At 42.4% G+C, this 26,598-nt stretch overlaps 2 protein-coding genes across 18 annotated transcripts in view; one reads left to right on the top strand and one right to left on the bottom strand.

The window, feature by feature from the left end:
- The window catches only part of FBXO9 (F-box protein 9), a 16,358-nt gene extending 13,258 nt beyond the window's left edge, over positions 1–3,100 (bottom strand). Inside the window, exon 1 of one of the 2 annotated variants that reach the window (XM_050710096.1) lies at positions 2,665–3,100. In XM_050710096.1, coding sequence (XP_050566053.1) covers positions 2,665–2,667 — 3 coding nt within the window. In that variant the 5' untranslated portion in view covers positions 2,668–3,100. The remainder of the gene's footprint in view (positions 1–2,664) is intronic. The other variant, XM_035543110.2, reaches the window with a different exon arrangement.
- On the top strand, positions 1,887–26,598 carry CILK1 (ciliogenesis associated kinase 1). 16 transcript variants are annotated; one of them, XM_035543105.2, is made up of 17 exons: positions 3,138–3,261; positions 3,502–3,593; positions 8,033–8,291; positions 9,930–9,984; positions 10,751–10,872; positions 12,811–12,890; positions 14,075–14,207; positions 14,658–14,829; positions 15,329–15,496; positions 17,917–18,213; positions 19,244–19,434; positions 19,925–20,076; positions 20,564–20,692; positions 22,413–22,526; positions 22,996–23,131; positions 25,497–25,586; positions 26,419–26,503. In XM_035543105.2, exons 3-16 carry the CDS (start codon positions 8,191–8,193, stop codon positions 25,558–25,560), a joined length of 1,914 nt encoding a protein of 637 aa, XP_035398998.1. In that variant the 5' UTR covers positions 3,138–3,261; positions 3,502–3,593; positions 8,033–8,190; the 3' UTR covers positions 25,561–25,586; positions 26,419–26,503. The 16 variants fall into 16 exon arrangements, with proteins under 16 accessions (XP_050566045.1, XP_050566048.1, XP_050566049.1 ...); XM_050710085.1 differs by lacking the exon at positions 3,138–3,261 and adding an exon at positions 2,185–2,202 and having other exon boundaries at positions 25,497–26,595; XM_035543109.2 differs by lacking the exon at positions 25,497–25,586 and having other exon boundaries at positions 3,124–3,261; positions 8,112–8,291; positions 26,419–26,598.

Raw genomic sequence — 26,598 nt, 5'->3', positions numbered from 1 at the left:
GCATTAAGATTACCAGCACTACTTATAGAAGCTTTGCGTCCCCCTCCATCCCCCTGCAGATAGCCCTCGAAGACTTAAAATGACATCCTGTAAACTTACTAGTGGGAGTCTTTGGAGTTCTCGTAATTAAATCCCTATCTCCTGCACAGTATCAGTGCAGCTGTCAAAGCATTCCTGCATTCAGAAAGTTTACAGAATTTATATAGCACCTGGACGCTGACGATCAAGCAGAACACTGGCAAACCCGATGGGCAAAAGTTTAATCTCTTTGTCTTGGTGACAAGCACATCCCTAGAGTCCAGCTCGTAGCACTTGTCCCTGGTTCCCTAAACTACCACAGACTTACTGGACTGGCTTGTCATCTGTGGATGTGCTTTCACTGATACATTGGTTGATTGATCTTTTACAATTCAATATGCAAACAGCATTGGTTGGTTAAAAAGGCGTTGTGTCTGCTTCTACACTGATTCTTAAGGTTGCGTATTTTAAATTTCTCAGCGGAGGAAGTAGGTAAGCCAGAATGTACCAAAGCCTTAAATCTGAGCAAGGAGTAAATAACTTAGAAACATCATGGTTTTTGACTCCAGAATTTGGTTGCAGGCTGTTAACGTTGTACAAGTTGCAGCAGACCTATCAGCAGAGTACTTCAGCACACAGGGACTACACCTACGCCAGGCAGAGACAGGCAGGAACAAGCTAGCTCTGCCACGGATGTCTTGTATCTGCGTTATTACGGCACGGTGCTGGCACAAACAAGGCCTATCTCTGCCTGCACAGAGTGCAGAGCCACAAGGCTTCTGGCTTGCAGCTGAATTTTGCCCAGGCAGCTCTCAGTCTGGGCAGAAGAAGCCTGGTTTTATCTGCAAAATGCAGAGACTAGGAAAGTTATTTCTAACTAAATCAACACATTATCTCCCTGCGCATAAAGGCACACCCATTAAAAGCTTTAAACTACAAAGTCTGCAAATAGGCTATTTTAAGCCAATAAGAGTTAGAATTATTTGCGTTTTAAAGTTGGCTGAAGTCTACCTTGTTGGTTCCTTCCAACTCAGGGTACTCTATGATTCCACCTACTGTTCAAAAACTTGGTTTCAGTAACTTTTCTTGAGTCTTGATTTTCTTCCCCTTGCCTTTGTTTCAACTGCCCTACCTGCTCTTCATTTCTGAGTCAAAAATCAGTCATGGTTCTGGACCAACTGCTTCCAAAATATGGTTCAATGCTCTTTAAAACTTCAATGTGCTCTCAATCTCAATCCAAAATAAAAAAAAATAAAAATAAAAATATACCATACTATGGAGACCTATTCCAAAGCCCGACAAAAAAAAAAAAAAAAAAGCATTACTGAATTCTTTACAACCAAAGTTTGGCTTTCATCTTTACTTCTATGCCGAGTTCATGTCTGCCTTGCAGTCTCTCATACAACAGGTTTGTCTTCTGTCAGCAGTGACAGCATAAGCTATCATCCCTCCAAATTTACCAGTAATGCAATTCTTTCACGTTGCTACTGCACAGCTAACTGGACTGGAAAACTGTTCTCTGTTAACAACCCTTCTGCTCTTTATTTGATCTCTGAAATCCCCATGGTTTTGCTAGTACAAACACACGGGTAAAGCAGGCATCACCACTGGCAGGCAGCTCATGAGATCGCACCCAGGGCAGGTTTTGACTTGTAAAAACTGGCTCCTTCCCTGCATTCTTGTAATACTTAAGCTGTAATTATAGCTTCTCAAGTTCACAGAATCAGGTACTGTTACTACTTAGTAGCTTAAAGAAATCAAGCCTGTTCATCTTTATGCTATTGGCCTTCCTTGTGCTACAAGTCAGGCGTCCTACGTAACAGCGACTCTATCCTGCTTAAAAAGTGAGCCATCCTCAGTGCAGGCTGATCAGCTCAAATGATTTTTGCCGTGAGAAAAGTGGCAGCAAACTAAGCATCCAAAAGGTCAACAGGGAGACAGCAAACATCAGAGCCAGCCTGTGACCTGCAAAAAGAAGTCTGCTGAGTCAATTTGATTCTGATTTGTTTGCAAAGCTTCAGAAAATATTTGCCAAATGCAAAAACTAGCTTACGTGTGTGGCTTAGCTTTAACTATTTTGCAATCAACAATTGCATGCTGCTCTCCTCTGAGCACAACAGCCACTTCCTAGAGGGCTCGGCACTGCAGTTGAGCATTTCAGATCTTTGCTTCAGCAAAATAAAGGTAAGAAACAGTTTGACGCCCAAGAGGGCTACGTGCCAATCGTTGGGAATTGGAGAATAAGCAGGAACGACACTGCAAAACTGTGACCGATGGCCAACGCTCTTCTTAAATTGTAGGGAAATGAGGAGTAGCTCATGGTTTTGTCTATGTGGTTGGAGTGATATTATGTCCAAAAATTGGCGTTTTAAGTCATAGTGGTGAGTTTTGAGGGCTCTTGAAGGATATAAAAGGCTTGGGTTTGAATGGCCGGGCTCTCAGGGCGGACAGCCGGACTGACCCGGCGGTGCTGTCGGGAAAGCAGCCCTGACCCAGCCTCCTGACACCTCAGACCCCAAACCCTTAACGAGCGGGGTGCCTGCCCCCAGATCACCTCAGAGGCGTCGCGTTAAGGGGCGCAGCCCCCGCTCCCGGCAGCAGCCGCCCCCCAGCCCGGCCCCGCCGCCCTCCGCCGCCCCCTCTCACCATGCTGCCGGCCCTCGGGCGGCTCCGTCCCGTGCCGGGGGTCCGTGCCCCCCTTCCCTCGTCCCGCCTGGTCCCCGCGGGGGGCACTTAGCAGAGTTCTCGGTCGGAGAAGCGCACCACGCAGCGGGAGTCGCGGCGGGCCCTGCGGACGGCAGCCATCTTGCCCGGCGGTGAGGGGCCGGCAGAGGGGGAGCGGCGGGGACACGCCGCCACACCGACCCGCCGCGCCAGAGCGCCGCCCGCCGCGCGGGCCGCTCTGAGGAGAGAGCGCCGCCGCCGCGGGCGGGGACTACGAATCCCAGCGCGCACCGCGGCCCCGCCGCCCTTCTCCTGCACGAAGGGCCGCGGCGCGGTGCCTGCTGGGAAATGAAGTCCAGCAGGGATCCCGGCTCCGACCAGCGCAGAGGCTGCCGGGAAGTGTAGTCCGGCGGCAGCGCTTTGTCCCCGCTGGGCGGCGCCATTTTCTCGGCGAGCGGCCCGGGCCTGGGGCCGGGCCCGGCTCCCGCCCGAGGCCGCCGCGGCCCAGCGCGGTGCTGCTGCTGCTGCCGCCGGCACGGGGGGGCCCTGCCCTTTCTGGAGGCCCTTTCTGGGCGATGGGTGAGTGGGCCGGGCTAATTAGCAGCTGGCTAACGAAGGGGAGGGGTCGTGGTGGTGGTGTTCAAGCCGTGCGCGCCTCATCGTGCCGTGTCCTCGCCCGCCCGCCTCAGTGAGAAGGTTTTATTGCGGGGGGTGTTGTGTTTGTACGTGGCGCGTTCGGTCAGGTTCTCCAAAATTGGGTGGAAATCGGGTTTTAAATCTGCATAACAGTCTTTGTTTTTTTTTTTTTTTTTTTTTCAGGAAAACACCGTCTGTGTGTCTTTACACGTGAGCCGTTAACCCTTATCCATGCCTACAGCCGTGAGGAATGTGTGTCTGTAGTGGGCAGGCAGGTGAGAGCTCAGGCCTGGGCAGTGCTGGCAGGCAACGGGGAGAGTCACCAGAGGGAGTGTAAGGGAGGTGGCGCAGCTTTCAAACCAGCCCTTCACCCACTCAACCCGTGGGGAGGAGAGGGAGAAGTAATGGGGCTGGCTGCAGGCACGCCCGTGGAGTTCGTGGTCTCGAGCAACGAGGGCGAGGGGTTGAGGTTGTAGCAGGGCGGCTGAGGTTTTCAGATGCTACAACGGGTTGTCTGTAACGGGGCTTGTAGTTTGGGCTTGGAGGCAGAGCTGTCAGGCTTTTCTCCTGCCTGGGTGTGTCTGTTCATCGGGGAGCAAGGGAAGCCTGCTTCTAACAACAGAAAAACAGGGTGCTCTGTCACGAGGTTGGACACAAGTACACGTTTATGCTTGTAAGATGTAATAGGGATGACTTAAAGCACAAATCTCTTTTGAATAAGTACACCCAGCTCCAGCTGGCTTCACTGAGAGTCATGCATGCCTATAGAAGGAGATTTAACTCTTTTCTGTTCTCTTGAAATATTATTTTAATGTAAGCAATGTAACTGCTCTGAAGATCAGCCTCTATTTAGATGCGTGGTCTGGGCATCCAGACCTGTCAGGCTTTTTAAACAAACCTCCTTTTAAATGAGTGCACTTCGCTGTAGGATTCCCTGCACAACATACTGCCCAGGGGAGGACCTGCGTGTGCCATGCTCCTGAGTTCCAAGCCCAGCTCACTTTGTTTTGTAAACCCCAAGCCCCAGGGAAATAACTTTGTGATGTACTTTTAAAACCGAAGTGAAGGCGTGTGAAAAGCAGGTAGGGACAGAGTTATTGTTACAGTTGGGTCTGGCAGTCGGTCGCTTGAGGCCAGTTTTTTTTTGTTCTTTGTTTCCCTTGTGTGCCTCCTCCTCCCGTCCCTGTGACCCCGCTAGAGCCAGCAGGAGCCTCCGGTGCTCAGGAAGGGCAGGATCAGGCCTTCTGCACAGTAGCAGGAAGACTACAGCTGGGGGACAGCGCTGTGGATGCCTGAGCGGTAACGGGAAAGCAGCTCTCTTCCTGCTGTTTGCTAGCAGTTCCGCAGTTCTGCGTGGCCGTACTGTTTTGCTATTTAAACTCATCTCGGAGATGGCAGTGAGGCCAGTCCCCCGGGGATTATCTTCGTGTAATTATACTAAAATCCAGCTGGGCCCTAATCCCTGCTCAGGCTGCCAGCCGGGGCTTGCAGCCAGCCTTCTCCCCCCTCAGTGCCCTCCCTCTTTCGGGCACAGCTGGGAACCTTCCCGGTGCCTGGGGGGCCATGGATGCCCCCAGCCCTGCTGCCTGTCTGCCCTCCCTCGCTCCCTGTCTCCTGCCCGTGAGGGGAATGGCGCTGGCCTAGCACAGCCGTTGCCACCAGGCGTTACCCCCAGGCCAATGGCCCAAGCACAGCCAGCCTTTAGGGGCCTCTCTCCGCTGGTGTGGGGCTTTTTTTTTTTTCCCCTGTGGAAGGAGGCAAAGCCGCCCACCGGTGAGTATGGCATGAGGTGGGTGGGTGAGTGCCCGGCAGGGCGAGCTGCAGCTGCAGAGCACTCCTCACTTCTGTTTGAGCACCAGGATGGAGCGGCCCCTGCTCCTTTGCATCGGGGCTGCAAGGCAGAGGAGGCATGTGGAGCCTGTGACTTGTGTCATGATGGCTTTGTAAAGCCTCCTGGGCCCCCTTGTTGCTGATGGAGTCTTCCCCATCACTTATGCATAGTTTTCCCTCTAATGGGGAACCTCGTCACCGTTGATAAGAAATATAAGCAGTAGTCAGAGGGACTGCGTGGTTTTAAGCCTAGGTCTTTAAACCACACTTTTCTTTATGTGCGCTGCCGGTAGCGCCTCTAGATTATTGCCAACGCGCAGAACAAATCTGGAAAGCCACTTGCTGCCTGTTTGCTGGTGGCGTCTCCCAGCTGGGGCAGGAAAAGGGAGCCAGTTTCGCTTTCAGTTCCCAGAACTGCTGCGCTTCAAACCCGGTAGCTAGAGTGTGTGGAACTGCTGTGGTAGCTCTGCTGTATCCAGATGGGCAAAGGCTTCTTGACATTGAGTTAGTGAAGCTGTCTTCCACTCCAAGATTTTGCAGTTTGTATTTACATCCTCAAACACTGTGAATCTGTCTGGGTTGCAGACCTAGGCTAGAATACAGAGCTTGCGCATCGACATAGTTTGTACGTGTCAGAACTCTACAAACTGCTCGTCAAAGACCTGTGTGCTTTTTTCAGCGGGACTCCACTTCTGTGAAGTTTCAAGGCTAAGGTTTAGATCATTCCGGTAGTTTAAGGTGAGAGCAGAAGGTGATAAGGACAGAATGTAAATCTTGCAAAGGAAAATAGTTTTTTTTAAACCAGTTTCACTAATAAGCTCAACCATAAACGATACTGATAAAATTAACCAAAAATACACTATTAAGCTTTTGCCTAGAGGATTTTCATACAGGTGGATTTGGGCTTTCACAGGAGCCGTGCTAACTTCTGTGCATCCTAGCATGTTTTTTAACAAGCATTCCTCATTTAAATCTTGACTTTCAGACAGTTTTTTTCTCTACAGGTTCGTTGCCTCCCTTGTATGCACCAGCAGCATTTCAATTAATTTGTTTGTTCTGGTCACGTTCAACAGCAGAGCTGGAATTTGAAAGATAATTTCTTTCAAGTTCTATGAAAATCGGTGGCTGTTAAAAGCAGAGGGGCTTGAATTCGTATCCCCAGTGAGGAAAAGGCAGTTATGTTCACCACTTCGCCTATTCAAGAGGCAGCAAACAAACGGTAGCCATTAATGACAGCCATTGCAGGTTATTGCTCGCAGCGTCCCGTGATACCAGTAGTTTTGGTTAGCTGTGATTGTCAAGCATAAGGCAAAGGTGCTCTTCCAGTCCGGAGTCACAGTCCCCAGGAAAGGGACGTGTGGATGGTGAGTCGGGGGAGCTTAACAGTCCGTGAAGTGCGAGGCATCGCATCTGTTACGATTACAACTTCAGAACCCTTTCACGAGGGGAGTATGTGGTGAAAAATCCACAAGTCTCATCTGTTTTAGTTCAAAGTTACTGTATAAAATGATCTGTCTGGATATTAACCAGCATTACATTTTCAGACTGGGATACCATTCAAAGCTTTATTGCTGTTTGAGATTTGCACTAAGGATCTGAACAAATGCCTGGGAGCAAGGACTTTTGAGTTACCGTCCAGTCACTGACTAGCTGGAGTAACCAAAGCTTTTTAACCTGGATGCTGAGCGTTGCCTAAACATAGCTTTATTCTGTGCTGGAAAAGCACGAAAAGAAACTGGTACCCCAAAGTGCCATTCAGTCAGGCTCTGTGTTCCTCGGCAAGCAGTACAAAAGTGGGATTAGGTCTCCAACATAAACTGCTCAGCCATGGTTCCTTGAGGGAGCGTGTGGGGAGAAGCTGGTACTGCCAGAGGGCAGTTCCTCTTGCCAGTTTTACACGCTTCCTGGTGTCTAAGGTAGGCAGAGGCAGGCTGTTTCTTTTTCATACGTGATGTATAGGATTGTCAAAAAGTGTGTTGTCATTGTATTTCCTAATTTTTGTTTGTTTGTACCAGTATTAGTGGGATTGATAGGCCTAGAAGATGAAAACAAAGAATCTTCACGACATCGTGCGTATACAGAGTTGTGACTTTGCACTGATGGCAGTTAGAACGTTTAGACAATATAGTCCCATTATTTTTAAAACCATCATTTTGGCTTGTGAAATAAGGCAAGATGGAGGAGAGAGTTAAGGAAGCCACAAAAAATGTGCAAGTCTTGCTGAAATGCAGGTTACAGAAGGCAAAAGTCACAAGCCAGGAATGTTGCTGTCCTCTGAGAGCTGGACAAAAAAGAAAGCAGGGACCAGACCCTAATTGCAGGGGAACTCTGTTTTATTCCAAATGTGTGATTAACTTACATAGAATAGATCCCATTTATCCTAAAGTAATATAAATTTTAGAAAATATCAGCAGCAATTAGATTAAACGAGGGAGTAAGAACTTCCTTGCTTTATTGTCTAACATTCTGGTTTTCATGTGAGCAGCGTCAGGACAAACGGTCTGATAGATAATCTGATGTATCCACTACCAGAGACTGACTGATGCTGAGGGCTACTGTGCAGGAATGCATTTGGCCTTACCTGACATGAGTATAATATTTCAAAATACAAACTATGAGACTTCATCCTGTGCTTTCAGTAATAGTACGTGCCAGTAGGGTTGGCTGCAACCTTGCTGTGAAGTGCTTCTAGCTGTATGTGAGAGAGTACTTGGGGAACACACCCAGTTACCTCCAGGTAAAGGCTGACTGCTTCTCGCTGGGAAACCAAGACAAGTGTTTGTTTATAGCTTACAGGGACTGTTTCTCTGCGGAGAATGGAGTCTGCAAACGAGCGATCTCAGAAGGGTACAGAAATCAAGTGGATTATGTTCTGTGCTTTCAGACCAAAGGCTAAGTCTTGAAAACATGATTCCTGCAACTGTTCACACTGTCCTGAGTGCTCTGTATTTATGCTGCCACAGAAAGAACTGGTTACACTCGGAGGAGAAACACAAGAAACACTAAGGACTGAAATGCGCTTGCAGTTAAAGTATCCTCATCATGAATAGGTACACAACTATCAGACAGCTTGGTGATGGGACCTACGGCTCTGTCCTCCTAGGGAGAAGCATTGAATCTGGGGAGCTAATAGCCATTAAAAAGTAAGTATTTTCGTGTGTTACCTAATGGTGCGTGGTCTGGATTTCTCCATTCCATGATCTGCATCACCTGCTCGTGCTGGTTTAAGCACTTCAGGTTCCACACAGCACGTGTGCTTGCTTGAGCCCTGCCTGCTGCTTCAATACAAGTCCGTTGTATCCTCCAAAGCCCCAGAAGAAGCACGAGAGGATGAGACACGTAGGCGTACTATAATAGTGCTCAGCTACTGCATGCTGTCAAACATGTACTATGTATATTAGGTAGAGTATTCTGCAGTGCTGTTTGGGAATCTGCAGCCCCTTCCCTGCTGCTTACATGGAGCATACATTTCATGGTCTGATTTCCAGTCTCATGTTAATACTGCAGTGTAATTGGCTTTAACTTTATATTCTGTTATGTACTGGTCATTTCAGCTCAAGTTTTTCTTAAAATTCCTTGAGAAGCCCACTTGATTTTTATATTCCTTGTCTGCCACTTCAGCAATGACCTCAGTTTGTAAATGACTTATTTGTCCTGGTTGTGGTAAGAGACATTACATTGCAGTGAAATACTTTTCTGAAATACCAGCCGTGACCCAGAGACATGCTTGTCAAAGGAGCTTTCACTACAATGTCGTTTTGTATGAATAGTCAGTAGCTGGCTTTAGCAACTTTACAAGTTCTCTGTGCTGAGGATGTTTTTCCTGTACCAAACCTCGTCAGAAACACTTCTGATTTTCATTTTGCAACATGGTGGAAACTCAAAAGGTTCAGAACAACCCAAAAGATGGAACTGTTTGCTTACGTGCTAATGCCAACCCATTATTAAGAACAGAAGTGGACTGGTGGCTGAAAGAACAAGACAGTAACTGCATAAACGCTGCTTAAGCAAACAAAAAATGTAAAAGCCTTGAAGAAATGAACACCATGTCAGTATACTTAAAGTTTTCTAAGCACTGATTCCAAACTGGAAAATTGCTATAGTAATAGGTAGTGATTTATTATTAAAATCTGCTTTGTACAGTTATATCCTGGATTAGGATAGAAAAGATCTGCCACACAGTTTCTTCCTCTTGAAGCAGAGTTGCGTGTAAGCTTGAAAGGCAAGGCAAAATTTGAAAAGCAATTGGCTTGATAGATGAAACTAGCAAAGGAGTAGTGGACACTGTAGAATGAAGAAATAAAATTTGTAGGGGAAATGTGTGAAAATTACAAAGAAATCAAAATATAGAGCAGAGGAGCAGGTAGAATATGATGAAATTGGAGACCCAGTAATGTGATTTAACTTGGTTTTCAGTAGATTTGTTCCAAAACTTAGTCTGACTCGGTCATAACTGTTGTTGCCCTTGTTCTTCTTACAGCTGGACTCTGCTCCATCACACTGTATACATGAAAGAAAAATAGCATGCCCTGATGTGTTGAAAGGTCTAACATCTTTGCAGAAAGATGCATATGCAAAATAAGGCAGTCCTGTATAAGAGTAATGTTCTTAAATTGTACTAGAGCATACTTTGTCTAGAGATGTAAAGTTCTTTGACAAAGGAGATAATACCTTACATTTAGATGAAGAGACTGAATTGTTAAGCTGTAATGAGACATGTGGATCTAAGATTGTAGCTGATGTTGACCACATACTAATTATTTTTCCTTCTACTGTTGTAGAATGAAGAGAAAGTTTTATTCCTGGGAGGAATGCATGAACCTTCGAGAAGTTAAGGTACTTGCTTCATTCAATGGCTGACTTAAACATCAAAGAACCCCGTTACGTTTTTGACTAACACCAAATTCTCTCCACCCCTTTCATCAGAAAGTCTCCCCAGAATTTGCTGTGGAATGTGTCCTTACAGTTCTCTTTCCTGGCTTTGCATTTGAACAGGGTGTCTATAGTCTTTTCAAAATTCTGTAGTCTTACCAAAAAAGAAATAATCATTTGGTTGTATGGAGCTGCTGCTTCCTTTCAGTGGGTGGCGGGTGAGTGAGTGGGACAGCTTTCATATCACAAAACCTGGAGCTGATCAGTGTGTTTTGCAGAGCTTGAGAACACACGCCTTTCGCTCAGCAGTAACCTTTGTACATGCAGTTGTTTTTTTCTGGATAATTGGTTTGGAGACATAGCATGAAATTCAGACATTACCAAACCTTTAAAGAAAATGTTTTAGGGCTCTCCGTTGATTTCTAGGCTTTGCTGTTACTGTTGCAAATGAAAACATAGGTCACTTTTCTTGCAGTACAATTGTGTTGCTACAACAAGAATGAATGTAGAGTAGAAAATGTAAAAAGAAGGAAAGATGAAGAACCGACAAGAATTTCCAGGGTTTATGTAGCAGCTAATATTTGCAAATCTGGTCTTTATTCTCAGAGCCATCTGATTGTTTAAAATACTAAAGTTTTGAAGCCAAGTTTTTCTGCATCAGTGAAACAGTCTTTTTCTTCCTGTTAGAGTAAGACCCTTTTAAAATCCTGTTTGCATTTTCTACTTCTAGTCTTTGAAGAAACTAAACCATGCCAATGTAGTAAAGCTGAAAGAAGTTATCAGGGAAAATGATCACCTGTATTTTGTGTTTGAATACATGAAGGAAAATCTTTATCAGTTAATGAAAGAAAGGTACGTAACAGCATCGCCCACTCCCAACTGTGTAATGTGCTCGTTCTGCTTACTTTTAACACCCCTGTTACTTTTCAAAGGACTTTGGATCATTTGCTTAGGCTTCGATCACTGTGGCTTAAACTTGTGTTACAGCAGGAGCCGTGGCTTTCACCTTTGAGCATATTACAAACAGTTTAATGAGAGTTCCCAGTGTCTCTTCTCAGATTAGCCTGACAGATGAGTAGGGCACTCTTCTGAGAGTTAGGAACGGTGAATTTCTAACATCCCTCAGGCTGAGAAGGCATTAAATACAGAACTTTTTATTTCTAGGGAAGTACTCCAACTGGCAACACTTTTTCTATTAGAGGCAGATATTACCACCCCTTCTGATAGGGCTTCCTCAAATAAATAAATAAAAAGTGGTTGATGTAGTAATCATGAGAGGTCAAACTGGGGATTGCTTCTAGGAATTTTTTGACTGTTTTTCTTGAAATTTGATCTGACATGTCCAGAGAATACCTATTTTGTCTGTCAGTCTTCTCAGCAAATTCTACCTCTTTGAAATTTGCTGGAGCATTAATGAAGTCTTAATTTTAGCCTTTGGACCACGATAGGATCCTCCAGAGGATAAGCTGGGGTAAAATAGGTCCCTACTTCGAAATTCTGAAGAAGTTGTTTTCTTTCTATGGACTGTAGAAATATCCTGTGGGAGGATAGTGATCTTACTCCATTTAGCCAAGTAAGATTACTGTTACATCTCTGTGAATGCTGCATAAATACTTCATAAAATACCTTTTTAAGAATAGAAATACTTACTATGCATGCACAGGCATAGAACAACTTTCACTAAATTGTGCATATGTATGTAGATGCTGATTTTTTAATTAAATGGAATAATGAACCTTGAGAAAATAATTCTAGTGTCTAACAAACCAATTATCGCTAGGAATTATGATAACATTCTTAGAAATGCTTAATATATTCTACCTCCTTATGAAAACAAAAAGGGCAAATGTCTGTAAAGGTATGCAGCACATCATATTCTCTGCAGTTTAGCTAGGCCTCAGACTGGTTAGGCATCACATAAATCAGGCCTTTAAGAATGTGGTTTATTTCCTGAAGTCTTAGTTAAAATTGCCAGCCTTGCTTGAAGAGACTGTAGAGGAAATTTGGTTCTTTTTCTGCTGTAATTTAAAAAATAAGCAAGAAGTTATGAACAGCTGACTGTAATAGGTGATTTCACTTTCAAAATATGATCCGTTTTTTTGAGGAAACAAGCTCAGGAATTGAATAAGGCCCAGGTTGCCTTCTTGATTCCCTATTAGGGACTTTCTGTTTAAATTTATTTTTATTTTTATTTTTTTGGTCATTCCCTGCCCCCAGACCGTCTCAACTGTGTTTTGGCACAGGCAGCTGGTCCATGGTTGTTTAATCTTCCCTCGGTAAGAGGGACCATCATTAAAAAGCCTCCTATGGCTGATCTCATCTAAATCTTATGAGAAGCGCCTCTTGTTTTCACCGGTAGGAGATTAGACTTCTTTCTTCAGATAACAGAAGGGAAAGAAGTAGCACATCAGCTGTTAGATAAGAGCAAGGGAAATTGAAAAGTATGATTTGTATATGCTTTAGAGGAGAGGCTGGAAGAATTACTGAATTAACGTGAACCCTTGTTGTCTTGAGGAATGTGCCTGATAACCTGTTCATGTTAAAGTTTGTTTGGCCAATTTATTTTTTTTTTAATTCACTGTGCCATATAGTCTTAACATAAAATAATATGGCTGTTCTACAAATACTGAGCACGTTTTCTTGGAGCAATAGACTACCCGAAAGTGCTTAAAATATATCTAGTAGTTTTACTGTCATTTTTACCTTTTACCTTTGGTTCATAAAGACAGCATAAGCTAATGTGTGAACTTAATCGTTAATGTCTATTTCCTCTTTTTTTTTGTCCTACAGAAACAAACTGTTTCCTGAGTCTACAGTTAGGAATATTATGTATCAGATCCTGCAGGGACTTGCATTTATCCATAAACATGGTAAGCTGTGTTTTAGCTCTAAACATTTTGAATTAGAGCAAGATAGTGTCTGTGTAAGGTTTTTGTTTGTTTGTTTTAATGAATAATAATAACTTTATTAGAGGAATTGGTCAAAAGAATGGCACTAAACTAGAGATTCAGGTTACTGAAAATAGAAGGCAGGCATCCGTGTTTTATAGCTGCCTGATGTTTCAGTTTGGAGGTTTGCTTCATTTCTTTTCTGTAGATTTCTACGTTCTCAAACTGGCAACTGGCCACCTGTAAAACTCGTCTGATGTTAATGGCCATGTTCTTGGTAGACTTAGAGGTCTTCTGAGATTGAGAATAAAGGATATGTTATTCCCTTCTTTATTCCCAAGGTACACACAGGTGTCTGTATAAAATGCACATTCTCTGTAAGATACACTTAATAAAGTCTGAGTAACAAACAGCTTTCATTGTGCGGCTTTACAGTTAATTTTTAGAATGACAGTAAAAGCTAAAGCTGATGTATTAGCCAGTAGTGACGAGACCTGCTTAACTGGTAATAATAATAAAAAATCCTACTCTCACTCAAAAAAAATCTTAATCGTTAAGATACCTTCATCACCATGTTTTACTTCTTAAAAAAAAAATCTAAACCACCATTTTTTTTACAGATTGTCAGATGGATCACAACCTACCAGAATACCCCAAAATCTCAAAAAATAAAATATACTCAGAACTGCTGTCTTGATAGGGTGACAAGTAACTCAGTGCTTGCAGAGTTAAGTTCTCAGATTAAAAAAAAAAAGCTTCAAAGTACAGAAAAAACACCTTACATTTTAATTTCTATTGTTTGAAATATCTTTTAGGTAAACATTTTTGTTGGTTTCATTGCACAATTTCTAATCTAATTAGAATAAAACTAATATTAAATGGTGTTAGTTTGTTTTTGTTTTTCATTTTAAGGAAGCGACACTTGAAAGATAGCTACCTGACTAAATGGTCTGAATTATTATAAAATAGTTGATTTGTTTATCCTGTTCTTCAGAGTCTGAGTGAACAAGCATTATACAGACTAGCTCTACTGACCATATCAGACTCTGTGTTCAGCTATTCAAGCTTCAGCAATAAGACTTAAATCAAAACAGTCCAGGTGGGAAATAAAAGGGACGGCTGGGTGTGGCATCGCAATGCACATCAATATTTCATTTGAATTTTAGGGTTCTTTCACAGAGACTTGAAACCCGAAAACCTCCTGTGCATGGGACCAGAACTTGTGAAAATAGCAGACTTTGGCTTAGCCCGAGAAATCCGATCTAGACCTCCTTACACCGATTACGTATCCACGAGATGGTAAGTGCAAGTATTTGTTTATATTGCGTGAATCTGCAGGTCTTATAATCAAGCCTTTAAATAAGTAGTGTAAAATCAGAGCGGAATATAATGCCACTTTTGATTCCTCCTCTTTGTGAAACTTTTAATTAATTTTGGCATAATTCGAAAAGCTTCAATTAGTGCAAGGCAGTTTACAGATGACACCAGTACACGAACTGAGAGGGACCTGATAACACAGGTGGTACATGCTAGGAATGCTGCATGTCAGGAAAACATAAGAGAATTTACAAGAGCTTATATATAGGTTTTAAATCTTTTTTCGAGGAAAAAAAAAAAGTCTTAAAAGATAGGAGCTTTTAAGGAGCTATTAACAAAAAAGAGTAGCAGAATGGTTTTGTGTATGACTGTGTTTCCATTGTGTTAATTGTTAGGATTTGTTTCTCTGTTTTTTTCCCCTCTCTCTTACAGGTACAGGGCTCCTGAAGTCCTACTGAGATCCACCAGCTATAGTTCTCCAATAGATATTTGGGCTGTTGGTTGTATAATGGCAGAAGTTTACACGCTGAGGCCTCTCTTCCCAGGTGCCAGTGAAATTGATACTATATTCAAAATTTGCCAGGTGTTGGGGACACCAAAGAAGGTGGGTACAGTGACATTCCACACTGCAATAATAGTAGAGGTATTCTACAATTAATAATAATCAATTTAGCTTTACTTTATGCTTTCTACATAAGTATTATGTATGTATATATAAGTATTATACTATAAAAACTGAAGTGTAGAGGAGGAGAAATAGAGCCCTGAACAGCAAACAAAGTCATCAAACTGATTTATTTTGACATTGAAATTTCCTTATCTTTTGCATATTGCATATAAAGCTAAGCCTTAAGAGGATAAACATTGGAATCATGGCAGAACTCCCCTCTTGCACACATTTATGCCTTTGTCGTGATCAGATATAAAACAAGACATACCTCCCACTGGAGTTTTGAGTTGAAACTTTCTAGTGAAATCCTTGAAACTTTCTAGAATAGCTGGATGTAGTCTTTTACTGACTGGAGAATATATGCTAGTGTATTTAGGCACTATGGTATTTTACACCTGAACTTACTTCGTGTTTGGAAATCTCATTCTTCCAGAATGACTGGCCTGAAGGCTACCAACTTTCATCCTCCATGAATTTTCGCTGGCCTCAGTGTGTACCTAACAACCTGAAAACCCTCATACCTAACGCTAGCAGCGAAGCAGTGCAGCTTATGAGAGACATGCTGCAGTGGGACCCCAAAAAGCGGCCAACAGCTAGCCAGGTTTGGTTTTGTTTTCTTTTTCTCATCTCCATATGTGACTCTTCTTTCCATTATCGCAAGTCACTTTTTGTAGGCAGTCATTTAACAGTTGCTCAGGGATTCAGTTCTTGGATGGGAAAAGAGCATAAGCCAAGAACGATTTCCAAGACAAAGGGGAGTAATTAAAAGGGAGTAATTAATTTGTTGCATGCAGCATCAACTGCATGGGGTGTGTCCTCGATATAATGTGTGACTGCAGTGTGTGTCCACCTGAATTAAGTATAACCTAGTTGCTGTGAATTACAGCAGATTGAAGGTAGGATGTCTGGATGCTGGGGCATATAGTATGGTGCTGTACTTGCTTTCGTTGCTGTTGAGATGTGTCACAGAATCACAGAGTGGTTGAGGATAGCAGGGACCTCTGGAGGACATCTGGTCTAATCCCCCTGCTCAAGCAGGGACACCTACAGCACGGTGCCCAGCACCATGTCCAGACAGCTTTTGTGCATCTCCAAGGACGGAGACTCATCCAGCCTCTCTGTGCCAGTGCTTGGTCACCCTCACAGTAGAGAAGTTTTTGCCAATGTTCAGATGGGAGCTCTTGTCCTCTAGTTTGTGTCCATTGCCTATTGTCCTGTCGCTGGGCACCACTGAAGAGAGCCTGGCTCCATCCTCATTTCACCCTCCTTTTGGGTATTTGTAGGCATTGATAAGATTCCCCGAGCCTTCTCTTCTTCAGGCGGAACAGTCCCAGGTGTCTCAGCCTTTCTGAGTATATGTGGTGCTCCAGTCCCTTACTCGTCTTTGTGGCCCTTTGTTGGTCTTTCTCTTGTACTGGGGAGCCCAGAACCAGACACAGAACTCCCGGTGTGGCCTCACCAGTGCTGAGTAGAGGGGAAGGATCATTCCCTCGACCTGCTGGTAACACTTCTTCTAGTGCAGCCCAAGACGTTGTTGTCCGCCTTTGCAGCAGGAGCCCATTGCTGGCTCACGTTCAACTTGGTGTCCACCAGGACCCCCAGATCCTTTCCAAGACCCCAAGCTGCTTTCCAGCTGGGTGAGCCCTAGCACATACTGGTGCTTGGGCTCATTTTCTCCCCAGGTGCAGCTCTTGGCAGTTCCCCCTGCTGAACTTCACGAGGTTCCTGTCAGAACACTTCTCCAGCACGTCAAGGTCCCTCTTGTTGTAGCACAACTCTGTGGTGTATCAGCCACTCCTCCCAGATCAGTGACCTCTGGAGTGCACTGACAGCTACTGCTTTCCAACCAGACTTTGTTCCACCGATCACCACCCTCTGGGCCTAGCCATTCAGCCAGCTTTCAGCTCACCTCACTGTTACCCAATCCATCCAGACCACTGTTGTTTAGATAAAGCTAGCTTATGCAATGCAGTTTGAAGGACAGTCTGGGCTTGATCGCACTGTAGATATGCCCCAACATGTCATATATAACCATAGTCCAGCTATCGCATGTACAGCAGTGCTGTTGGTGGTGGTAGCCAGTGGTTTTTAGATAACAGTGCTGTAGTGATAATGCCCAACTAATGAAATACGCAGGGCACCTTTTGAAAAACAGATACTATTCTGGGTTCAAATCTGATTTGACTTCAGTTGCATTGTAGGTGAACCTCTACAATATCAGACCGTCAGTACAAATTCTAATAAAAAGCTTTAAAGTTAATTAAGGCAGTTAAAAAGCAAAATAGATCAAGAAACCACAGAGGTAATGAAAAGCAAAAACACTGAGTATAACTTGGTATTAAGAGCCATTAACAAATAGTTCTTAGCACCTGTTTTGCACTAGGTACAAATACGGTGAGGAATCTCAACTTTTAGTAGGTTTTTACAGTGAAAGGTCTTTAGGGAGAGAAAATGAGTATACCTGAAACAGCAAGGTGGGCAGAGATTAATTGCCTTTACTGACAACTCCTTAATTACTTGTAAGGCAGGATAAAGATATTTTACCAACATGTCTTCCAAGAAAGAGAAATGCTAATTTTCATAAGGGATGCGTCTGTTTCACTGGAGAATGGAAGAGATGGAATGTCTGTGGGGTCATTCAAGTCTTGATGGATGAATCTGTGAAGACAGTTGCTCGTGCCTTTCCACATAGGAATGTTCACATGCACGGAGACAGAGAACAGTGGAACATGCCCCTAGATTACACGCTCCTGCTTAAGTATTTACCATTCTGCAGAACCTTTTCCTTTTGTGGAGATTCACAGATGATCTGATTACTTGATGTCTGTTGAGAATTTTTTACTGTTGGAGCATTATTCTGAGGTGGATTGTGCTCACTAGGATCTGGTGTTGAGAGATGCACCTTCTACTGTTTTCTACCCCAGAAAAGGGGAAATAAAATTTGTACTGTCCTCTTAGGATAGGGTAAGTTAGAAATGTTGGTTTCCTAAGTTGGATCCTAACCTCTTCATTATGTTTTAGGCACTCCGATATCCATACTTCCAGGTTGGGCATGCCTTGGGTGTTCAGGACCTGGCGAAACAAAAGGAACTCCATGACAAATCATCTCTGCATATTAAGCCTGTCCCTCCACCACAACCTCCTTCAAAATCCCATGCACGTATTTCTTCACGACCATTTCAACAAAGCCAGGCTTCTCATCACTTGGTCTATCCGTATAAGACAGACAACTCCGGGACTGATCACAGTAACTATTTACAGGAAGACAAGTCTAGCCAGGTTCTTCTTCCTGCAATTCACAATAAGGTTCCTCAGCAGGTAAAGGTCCATCTAGCACATGGATTTTCCTTAACTGTTTTATTTTTTCTTGCTCTCTTGCATGAGGTTCTCGTACTGTACAAAAAGTACAGGTGATGTAAATAAAAGACAGTTACGACTTTCTGCTGTAAACTGGAAGTTAGTCTGTTGAAATCTAAATCCAATTGCTATAAAGCAAGCAAATTGATTTCTTATTTTAAAGCATTTTACACTTCCCTTTGTTATAAAGGATGATTTTACACGAGTAAAATGATGTACAGGGGTGAGCATATTCATGTGATTGATGCCAGGAATAAAACTATTAAGCTAAATGGTATTGAATTACGTTGGGGGTCTGTTAGCTTAGTTCATTTAAGTCATCCAGTTTACGTAACTAAGACAACCCTTTGGGTTTCTGTACAGGCCATGGAAGACGACGGATTCTTTCAGAGTAAGAACCTGCCATTTATGCTGATTATACAAGGAGAATGGATGCATAAGATAGATGACTAAATCAGCGAGAACACTTCTGATAAGCAATTGGTCTTAAGCAGAATCTATACTGGCTGGGTACTGATTTGCTCAAGGTTGAAATGTACAAATACACTTAGGTAGCTGAGGAGACGTAAATTTGTTTCTGCACTGTCCCACAAGGAAAATACGTTCTATAAATGTGCAGGTACAGGCTAGTGGAAACATAAATGTACATGTGGTTTTGTACTCCCAAGAGGGGTTAAGGAATAAAAATCAAGTATGAGCTAGTTGTTCAGAAGTTGTATGGTGAAAGATAAGTAGAATTGGAAATGAGACCCAAGAAATTTATTCTTCTGTCAATGTAAGATATTTTAATATAGGATGAAATGGAGAAGACAAGTAATAAGGTCTACAGGCTGCAGATTGTGTTCTTAGCATGTTTAAAGAAAGACTAGATTTCTGCTACAGCTCTGCTACCACTCTTACCCTTTCAGATAGGAAGAAAAGCTGCTTTGGTTCTTTCACCTGGTTTGTGGTGTAACTGTGTGGGTTTTATTCTTTTCAATTATTGTAATAGAAAACATCTGCTGGAACTGAGAACATAAATGGTGAACTTAAACCAAAAGCTAGGCGAAGATGGGGGCATCTTGCTAGGACAGTGAAGAGTTCTGAAGACTGGGATGATTTGGAAGACCTTGATTTTGGCTCTCCTGTCACAAGAGTTGACCTGAAAAACAAAAAGAGGCAGAATGATGAAACTCTTTGTAGGTGAGTTGTTTTTTATTATGTTCATGTGCTATTTGTTCTTACTTTTTGCATAATGTTGCTGTTTATGCTTTCTGTGGATCTAGAAACATACATACTCTAAAAATAATGCTTAAGTCTTTCCAAGTTCATCTTTGAATGTATATTTTCTGTTTCCCGTGTGAAACATTTCAACATATTTCACACATATAAACTGTATCACATGACTCTAACCTGCATTTTCCATGGATCAGACACAGTAGAGGAAAACTTACTAGGTGATGTATAAAAAACAAGAAAGCAATTTATAAGAGAGCTAGAAGTGAAGATCAGAATTTATGGGGCACTTGTATGGTTTCAGGCTGAAAATATTCCCTGTTGTCTGTGTGTTTATGCTGTAGCAAACACAATGTGAGGAAGTGATTCCTGGAGATGGGATGGAGGAGAGAAGGCCAACTGTGGATAAGCATATGCTATAAGTATTGGACTAAGCGTAGCAATTTTTGGGTTATAGATTTGAAAGCATTTTGGACCTGAAGCCTTCGGATGCTGTTGGCTCTGGCAGCAGTGCACCTTCCCACGTTACCTTCCCTCGGCAGGACACTCCCACATTGCGAGTTTCTGCAGCAAAGCAGCACTACCTGAGACATTCTAGGTATCTACCTGGTTAGTATCAAATACTTATTTCTTTTTCATCCTGTAATTCCAACAATGGTATGAAATACATTAGGCTTTATCCTTTGAACTTGTGGAAGGGGGGGGGCGGTATTACTTAAAGAAAACGAGGAGAGGAAGAGCTTTCTTGCTAATGTAGTTGGCAAATAATGCCAACTACATTTTATCAGTCTAGCAACTGAGATAAGTCCTGCTTACATGAAGAGGGATAGGATTATTGACATTTCTCCCTCCTATCACATGCTCTTTTATGCTTTTAAGTGTGTTAGAAAATATCTGGTAATGTGCCAGGCTATTCCCTGGTTCCCTAAGAAGGATATGACTGATCTTCTAGACTGGAAGAGAAAATGCCCTTAACTTGTCTCATGAATGTTCACGGAACCAAACAATTGCTCTAAGATTGCGTATCAGATGGAATGCATGCAAGCCTGTGTAATCAGAGATTTTCAGTGTGGTAATTGTTGTGTTTTTGCAATAGGAGTAAACACAAGGAATAGCTTAGTCTCCACTTCGAGCAAAGAGTCTGTTCCATCTAATCCCTGGCCCAGTTCTGGTTTGCCTGGGAAAGCTTCAGGTTTGGGGGGAAGTATTAACAGGATAAATTCAGGTAAGATGTCTCTACAATTCCAAATAGCTGTATATTGGGGTCAACCATTTCTAGTACGTTGTCATCTCCAAGGATACTTGCTGCTGGGCCTGTTCTTCTTAAGTCCAGTAATGAGCAATGCTCCTTGGTTTGGAGATCACATGAAACTAAACCATAGTCGTTTCTTCTAATGAATCCCTGAAAGTCTGTTTTGAAGTACAACGTGCGTAGAAGGATGGACAGCTTCGGTCTGTTCAACCTGAAATACTTCATCTAGCCTTTAATTTCTTTTTGCCAGTTTTTGTAAGTCATGTTTTCAGGTTTCAGAGTTATTTTAGCTCAGCTGTTGCATAAGTAACTGTCACAAAGGAGAAGACTGGTCCAAATTGGAATAGCCATACACACCACTCTTGTTATGTGAATAATAATCTATCATCTATCATCATGTCTTTTAATTGATGCTGTTTAAAATAGTGGAATAACTGTAGCTTTAAAAAAATAAGACAAAAAGCAAAACACTTCAATTTTTTGTCTTCAACTATCTTTTGACATCTGGTATTTCAGGTATTTAATCCCTATTACTGGATTTGAAGTAATTATTTTGTAGATTTTAACATTAGATTTTACCAGATATACTTAAACATGTTGACCTTTCTAAATTGTACCTGTTTTTTCCCCTCTCTAATCTCTCCTGTCTTCATGTTTTCACGTGATGTTACAGTTCTGCAGTGTGGTGCTTGTTTTGTGTATGTTCTTATGAAAACGTTAGATTGAGAAATCTTCTGTTGGTTCTTGGTCAAAAAAATATTTGAGGCCTTTAGAAGCTCTTAAAAATAAAAATAAAAACGCCCTTAAAATTTTGGATGTAATTTAATGAGAAAATTATTTTTTAAAATTTAAGGTGGGAGATGTAAATGGCTAAACTATGTGAGAGCCATTCTATATGTAGCACATGGCTCCTTCCTGGCTCTTCTGCAAGCTTTTGATTCTTTTGTGGCTGTATAGGATATCATTAGGTTTTTACCCTTTTTTTCCTTATTACCATCATTTCCCACAATATGCTGTGCCATGGCTGTACTGCTCTATTACATTGTAGGACTATGTGCCATGGGTCTGTACATGCTAACTTGTTTAGTGTCCGGCTGTGGTATGAGTCTAGAGGGTTTTATTTATAACTATTGTTCCAGTTCTTAAAGGTTATCTAAAGGGGTCAGTCAAATCTGTTCTTGCTCATGTTAAGGACAAGTTTGGTATCTGACTTCCCAGATTTGGAACATGAATTTGTCACAGTTTATTAAATGGCACTCTTGCTGGCTTCAGTAGAAGCTTTGGGTAGTGTCAGGGTGCCAGACTCTCTGTATCCAGCTTAGAAATCGAGAGTGGTTGCTGAAAGCCGAAGTAATTCCAACTGAAATGTTGGATCTTGAAAGTTTTGAGAAACCTTGAAAAAAGGTGCTAATCTATTTCTGAAGCTGGGATGGCAGGGAGAAGCAGAAATAGCCTTACCAGGAGTGCAGTTGGTACCTGATTTTGTCTTTAATGCAGTCTGTTGCTGAAGCTCTCCTGAACACAGACATATAGAGGATCTGTGGATTTCTGTCTTCAGCAAAGTTCCTGTTTCCATCAGTCCATGATCAGCCTTGATCTCAAATATGGCCAATTAATTTACACATTTGTCAGCAGGTAGTAGTAAAGGAGATCTGTTGTATCGACCTCCAATGTTTCTTGCCGTTTCTTTCAGGTCCCATAGGATCAAGTGGTCTGGGTAGTGGTTATATCCCTTCGTTTCTGAAGAAGGAAGTAGGCTCTGCTGGGCAGAGGGTTCAGTTAGCACCAATTGCGGATCCATCTTCTAGTAAGTATAGTGCCAACATCGTCTCGGTCCCTTGCTCGTTAGCTTAGTTATGCTGTATACATGCAGCACTGAATTACATATCTTTGCTTTACTTTGTAAATATTTGACAGACTGGAACAATAGTTCATAGTCTTCCTGAACTTCATATGGAGAAGGTTTATTTTTTGGTGTATGAATTACATGTTTTTATCCACAGCTGTTAGCCAGTAAGCATACTTCAGTGGATCCTAGAGTCTGCTGTGAGAGCTGGCACGGAATTCACACTTGTCAAATCCAAGACATAGATACTCCTTGTATGATAAGGGTTTAGAGATTGGATCCACTGGTGTTTCACATCAGCAAACTCTATTCAAAAAAAGAATGCTTGTTTCTTCAAGAAATGATGTTCTAGACCTGCATCCAGTTGTTTTCCAATGTGGACAGCTACTCACCAAACTTTTATCTCCCGGTGTTTTCTTTTGCCCCTTAGATTATGCTTCTCCGAAGTCGGTAAGACCCCATCCTGGACGGCCCTCATTCAATTCCCCATCAAAAAGCACACCAAGGTTAATGCCTCTCCCGCCACCAGCTCAGCCGATCCACGGCCGCGTTGACTGGTCTGCAAAGTACGGTGCTAACCGGTGACGTGTGGAAAAACTTTCTAAACCAGTGTATATTTCCCATGAAATGGTGACTAACACAAGACAATTTTATATTGTTTTGTATACCTGTAAATTTAAAAGAAACAGATCTTCTATGGTTGAGACCTTTTTGAAGGCGTTTTTTTTTTTAACTTTTATTTGTATTAATTTGGATGCAATCTTGTACTTTTTTTTGTATGAAATTGTTTTATTATATAATTGGGTCCAATTATTTTCATAACAAAATCATTTTGTATATATGGTTGAGGGGTCTTGGCATTTTTATATGATAAATTTTTATATAAAACTTTTTTAAAATTTAACTTTTCCTTTATTGGATTCAACTTTTTTATAAAAGTGGGTTTTAAAAAAAAAAAAGCAAAGTGGTGCAATATTCCAGTGGAAGAGTAGTGAGGAAGGGGCATTCATTAGATATTTTTGGAAGTTTATATGCTAAATGAGGCTTTATAATTTCAGCAGTGTCACATCCTGATGCCATGCTGTTGTTGTACACTCATTTGCTTTGTATTGACATCAATGAGTAGGGATGTGTAACAGTGTAAACTCTCCTTTGCATCCACTGAGAGACTGCTGGAAGTCAGTGGGAAGCTTTGTTGTTGTTGTATTTATTTTTACCTTTACAAGGTTTTTGTTGGACTGCTGTCCAGCTTTCTAGTCCCATTCTTTTTCTTTTACCAGATCTTGGTAGTCTTCTTTAGTAAAGAGTATTCAGTAGATTTGTTTTCTGATGCTTGTTTGTCCTGTTTCAAAGTTACCTCTTGGTGTTGTTCGCTATGAAATAGAATGTGGACCTACCTCTGTTAAATTCATCTAAATGTTTGCTAATGACTTCTAAGGAGAAAAAGTAGATTCTGCTTTTTTGTCTTTGTTGGGAATATAAGATGTAAAGACAGATTTAAGACAGTATTGACAATTACAAAGCTAGTTTCACAGTAACAAAGTATTAGTGAGATACCAGCAGCAGAGTTTAAGGAAACAGTATCTATTGCGTTGACTTAATTTTTATAACTGTTTTAAATCACTTTTGGGAAGAACATAAATCTGGAGGAAATGAATCAGTTTAAGGTTCAGTTCTGCTTTTCAGTAGGTCTTCACTGCAATGTGAAGAGTATGTCCTCCGTTCTGTAAATTAGGCCCCCAGACTCTACTGGGAAAAACTGGGACCTTACCTCATTGTACTAAAAAAACATTCTAAAATTGTGATTGATTCACTGAAACCATTTAACTGGGTTTATAGGAGAGCACGAATGAGCAGATTATAGACAAAGGAGAATAGCCCCATAGCCTGGGTTATTTCTGCACTGGAAAGGAGTGCCAGAGTTCAGCCAGCAGCAAAAGGTTTGTTTTGATCGCAGTCAGCATTTGGGTGTTCCTGCAGCTCCTTCCACAGAAGGTTAGCCCTGTAGATAAAACAGTGCTGTGGGAGAACGTCTTTTATAGCTGCGCTTTGGAAAAGCGCCGTCAAAGCTGAAGTGTGCTGTGAAAACACATCTTCCCGCAGAAGTGTATAGAAATGCTTAGCTCTGGGAAACCTCACCTGAACTCATTTTATGAACAGATCGGGCAGATCTTAAATTTGGGAGACTTAGATCCAGCCTAAAGGGATCAGAGCAGGTACGGTTCTCGGCATCTGGCCATCTGAAGGAAGCAAAGGGCTAGTGTGTGAGTGCGATCCTCCATGTGGGATCTGCCTGCACCCACAAGGGGCACCCACTGCGGACTGGAGGCTGGTGGAATGCACTGGCATCTTCAGTTCTTTCCATGGAGAACATACAGGACTCAGGAAACAGGACCCTAGAGTAGGCTGCTGGCTCAGTGCTACGGGGGGACCGTGAGGGGCACTGGACAGTGTTTGCTTTAACAAACTCAGTCCACAGTGAGACAGTACAAGGCAAAAAAGGAGCAGAAGGCTCTGTGCATTATAAAGGTATACATATAAGACTTATATGTGCCACAGACATGTCCAGCTACCCTAATTACTTGTTACGAACAAGTACTAACTCCAAACCATACGTAAGTGCTTCCAGAGCAGTGATGCCGACGCATAGCAGTGACCTAAAGCAGCCATTCCAACTCTGGAGCACACACTGTCGTCGTCTTGGCTGAGTGGAAAGGGAAATACGTATATTTGTGTTAGAACTGGAAAGATAGTTGTTTCTCTTGTTGGAAATAAATACCCGTATTTATGTCTAGATATCATTTAATTTATTTTATCGCTGAATAGTCAGTTCAAGAGGAAATACCCTGAACCTGATCTAAGTATCCTTAGACCGAAGTAGGCAATTTCAGTAGTCTGTTTCATGCATATAATTCCTATTAATGGAAGCAGGAGACAAGTCACAAGAACGGGCTGCAGAGGCTTGGATTCATCCTACCTAACCACTGGTGCCTAAGCATGAGCTGATTCTCTAAACCAGAGGTAAGTGAGAATCACTCTCAAGAAACTCAGCTCGCCTGAGAACTTAATAGCCCCCTGGATATGCACGGGTCTCTCCCCGCTAACGATGGGGACTACTCAGCATGCTTAACATGGTACACGGTGAATCTGGACCTGGATCTGTAATCTCTGAACTTTTATCAGCCCAGCCCTGCAGCGGTGAACCTGAATATGGCATTCAGGTTTTAGTCAGCCCAGCAAAAGTATTAGAAAAATAGTATTAAACTTTTTTTGGCACAACGCCCCCTCTCCTGAAAGAAAAAAGCCATTATTTTTGAGGGAAAAAAGCTAATAATCTTTGACATTCAGAATGATTTCTAGTTTTAACTTAGTTGGATGGAAAACTTGTGAAGTATTAGTATATTGGCAGCACTCTTGTAGCCTTTACTCAAGCAGATTCCTACAGATGTTGGAGAAAGTTCTTTCTGAGCAAGGACTGACTTGGCTGAGCAGCATATCGTGCTGTGTTCTCACTGTGCAGCACAGGTGGGAAAGACGTTAGTCTGGTTGTTACACTGAAATCTGGGCAAGCAGCATATCAGAATTTATCATATGTAGTCTACTACTTTGTGTCTTAACGTTTAGCAGCTTCTTTGTGCAAAATGTTGCTCGAATTCTGCTGTCTACTTTTTCCCTGCCTTATGCATAGCGTGTAATGGCTGTTGGAAATAAAGGAGCCTGACAGTGGATCATTCACCTCTGTAGTCCAGGTTTTCATAAAAGTCTGTGTGAGTGCCATGATGTTAGCCAAAAAAAACCCACACCACCAATTCCGTGGTATTTCCATGTCTAATAAGGCTGTTGTTGTGAATAGGGTCTTCCAGAAGGAGAGGAGAATGTTTCTGAGCTTCTGTGGAAGAAGAGGGTGGAATTGTTGATGTGAATACGATCATGAAGAAGTAATGGTTCTTGTTCCTTCAGTGTTTTTGTTCAAAACTGTTGCAAATGTTTTCTTTACTTCTGTGTCAAGTCTCCTGCCCAGAATAAAGTTACT

The sequence above is a fragment of the Cygnus atratus genome, chromosome 3 (assembly GCF_013377495.2).
Source record: "Cygnus atratus isolate AKBS03 ecotype Queensland, Australia chromosome 3, CAtr_DNAZoo_HiC_assembly, whole genome shotgun sequence".
NCBI lineage: Eukaryota > Metazoa > Chordata > Aves > Anseriformes > Anatidae > Cygnus > Cygnus atratus.
This window is presented reverse-complemented; position numbering and strand designations above follow the sequence as displayed.

What these genes read in the sequence shown, in the direction of transcription:
- CILK1 (XM_035543109.2), top strand. Translation starts at nt 8,191, where the DNA reads ATGAATAGGTACACAACTATCAGACAGCTTGGTGATGGGACCTACGGC. An exon ending in TGAACCTTCGAGAAGTTAAG is followed by an intron (nt 9,985 to 10,750) that starts GTACTTGCTTCA and finishes TTCTACTTCTAG; the next exon opens with TCTTTGAAGAAACTAAACCA. An exon ending in TATTAACAGGATAAATTCAG is followed by an intron (nt 20,693 to 22,412) that starts GTAAGATGTCTC and finishes CGTTTCTTTCAG; the next exon opens with GTCCCATAGGATCAAGTGGT.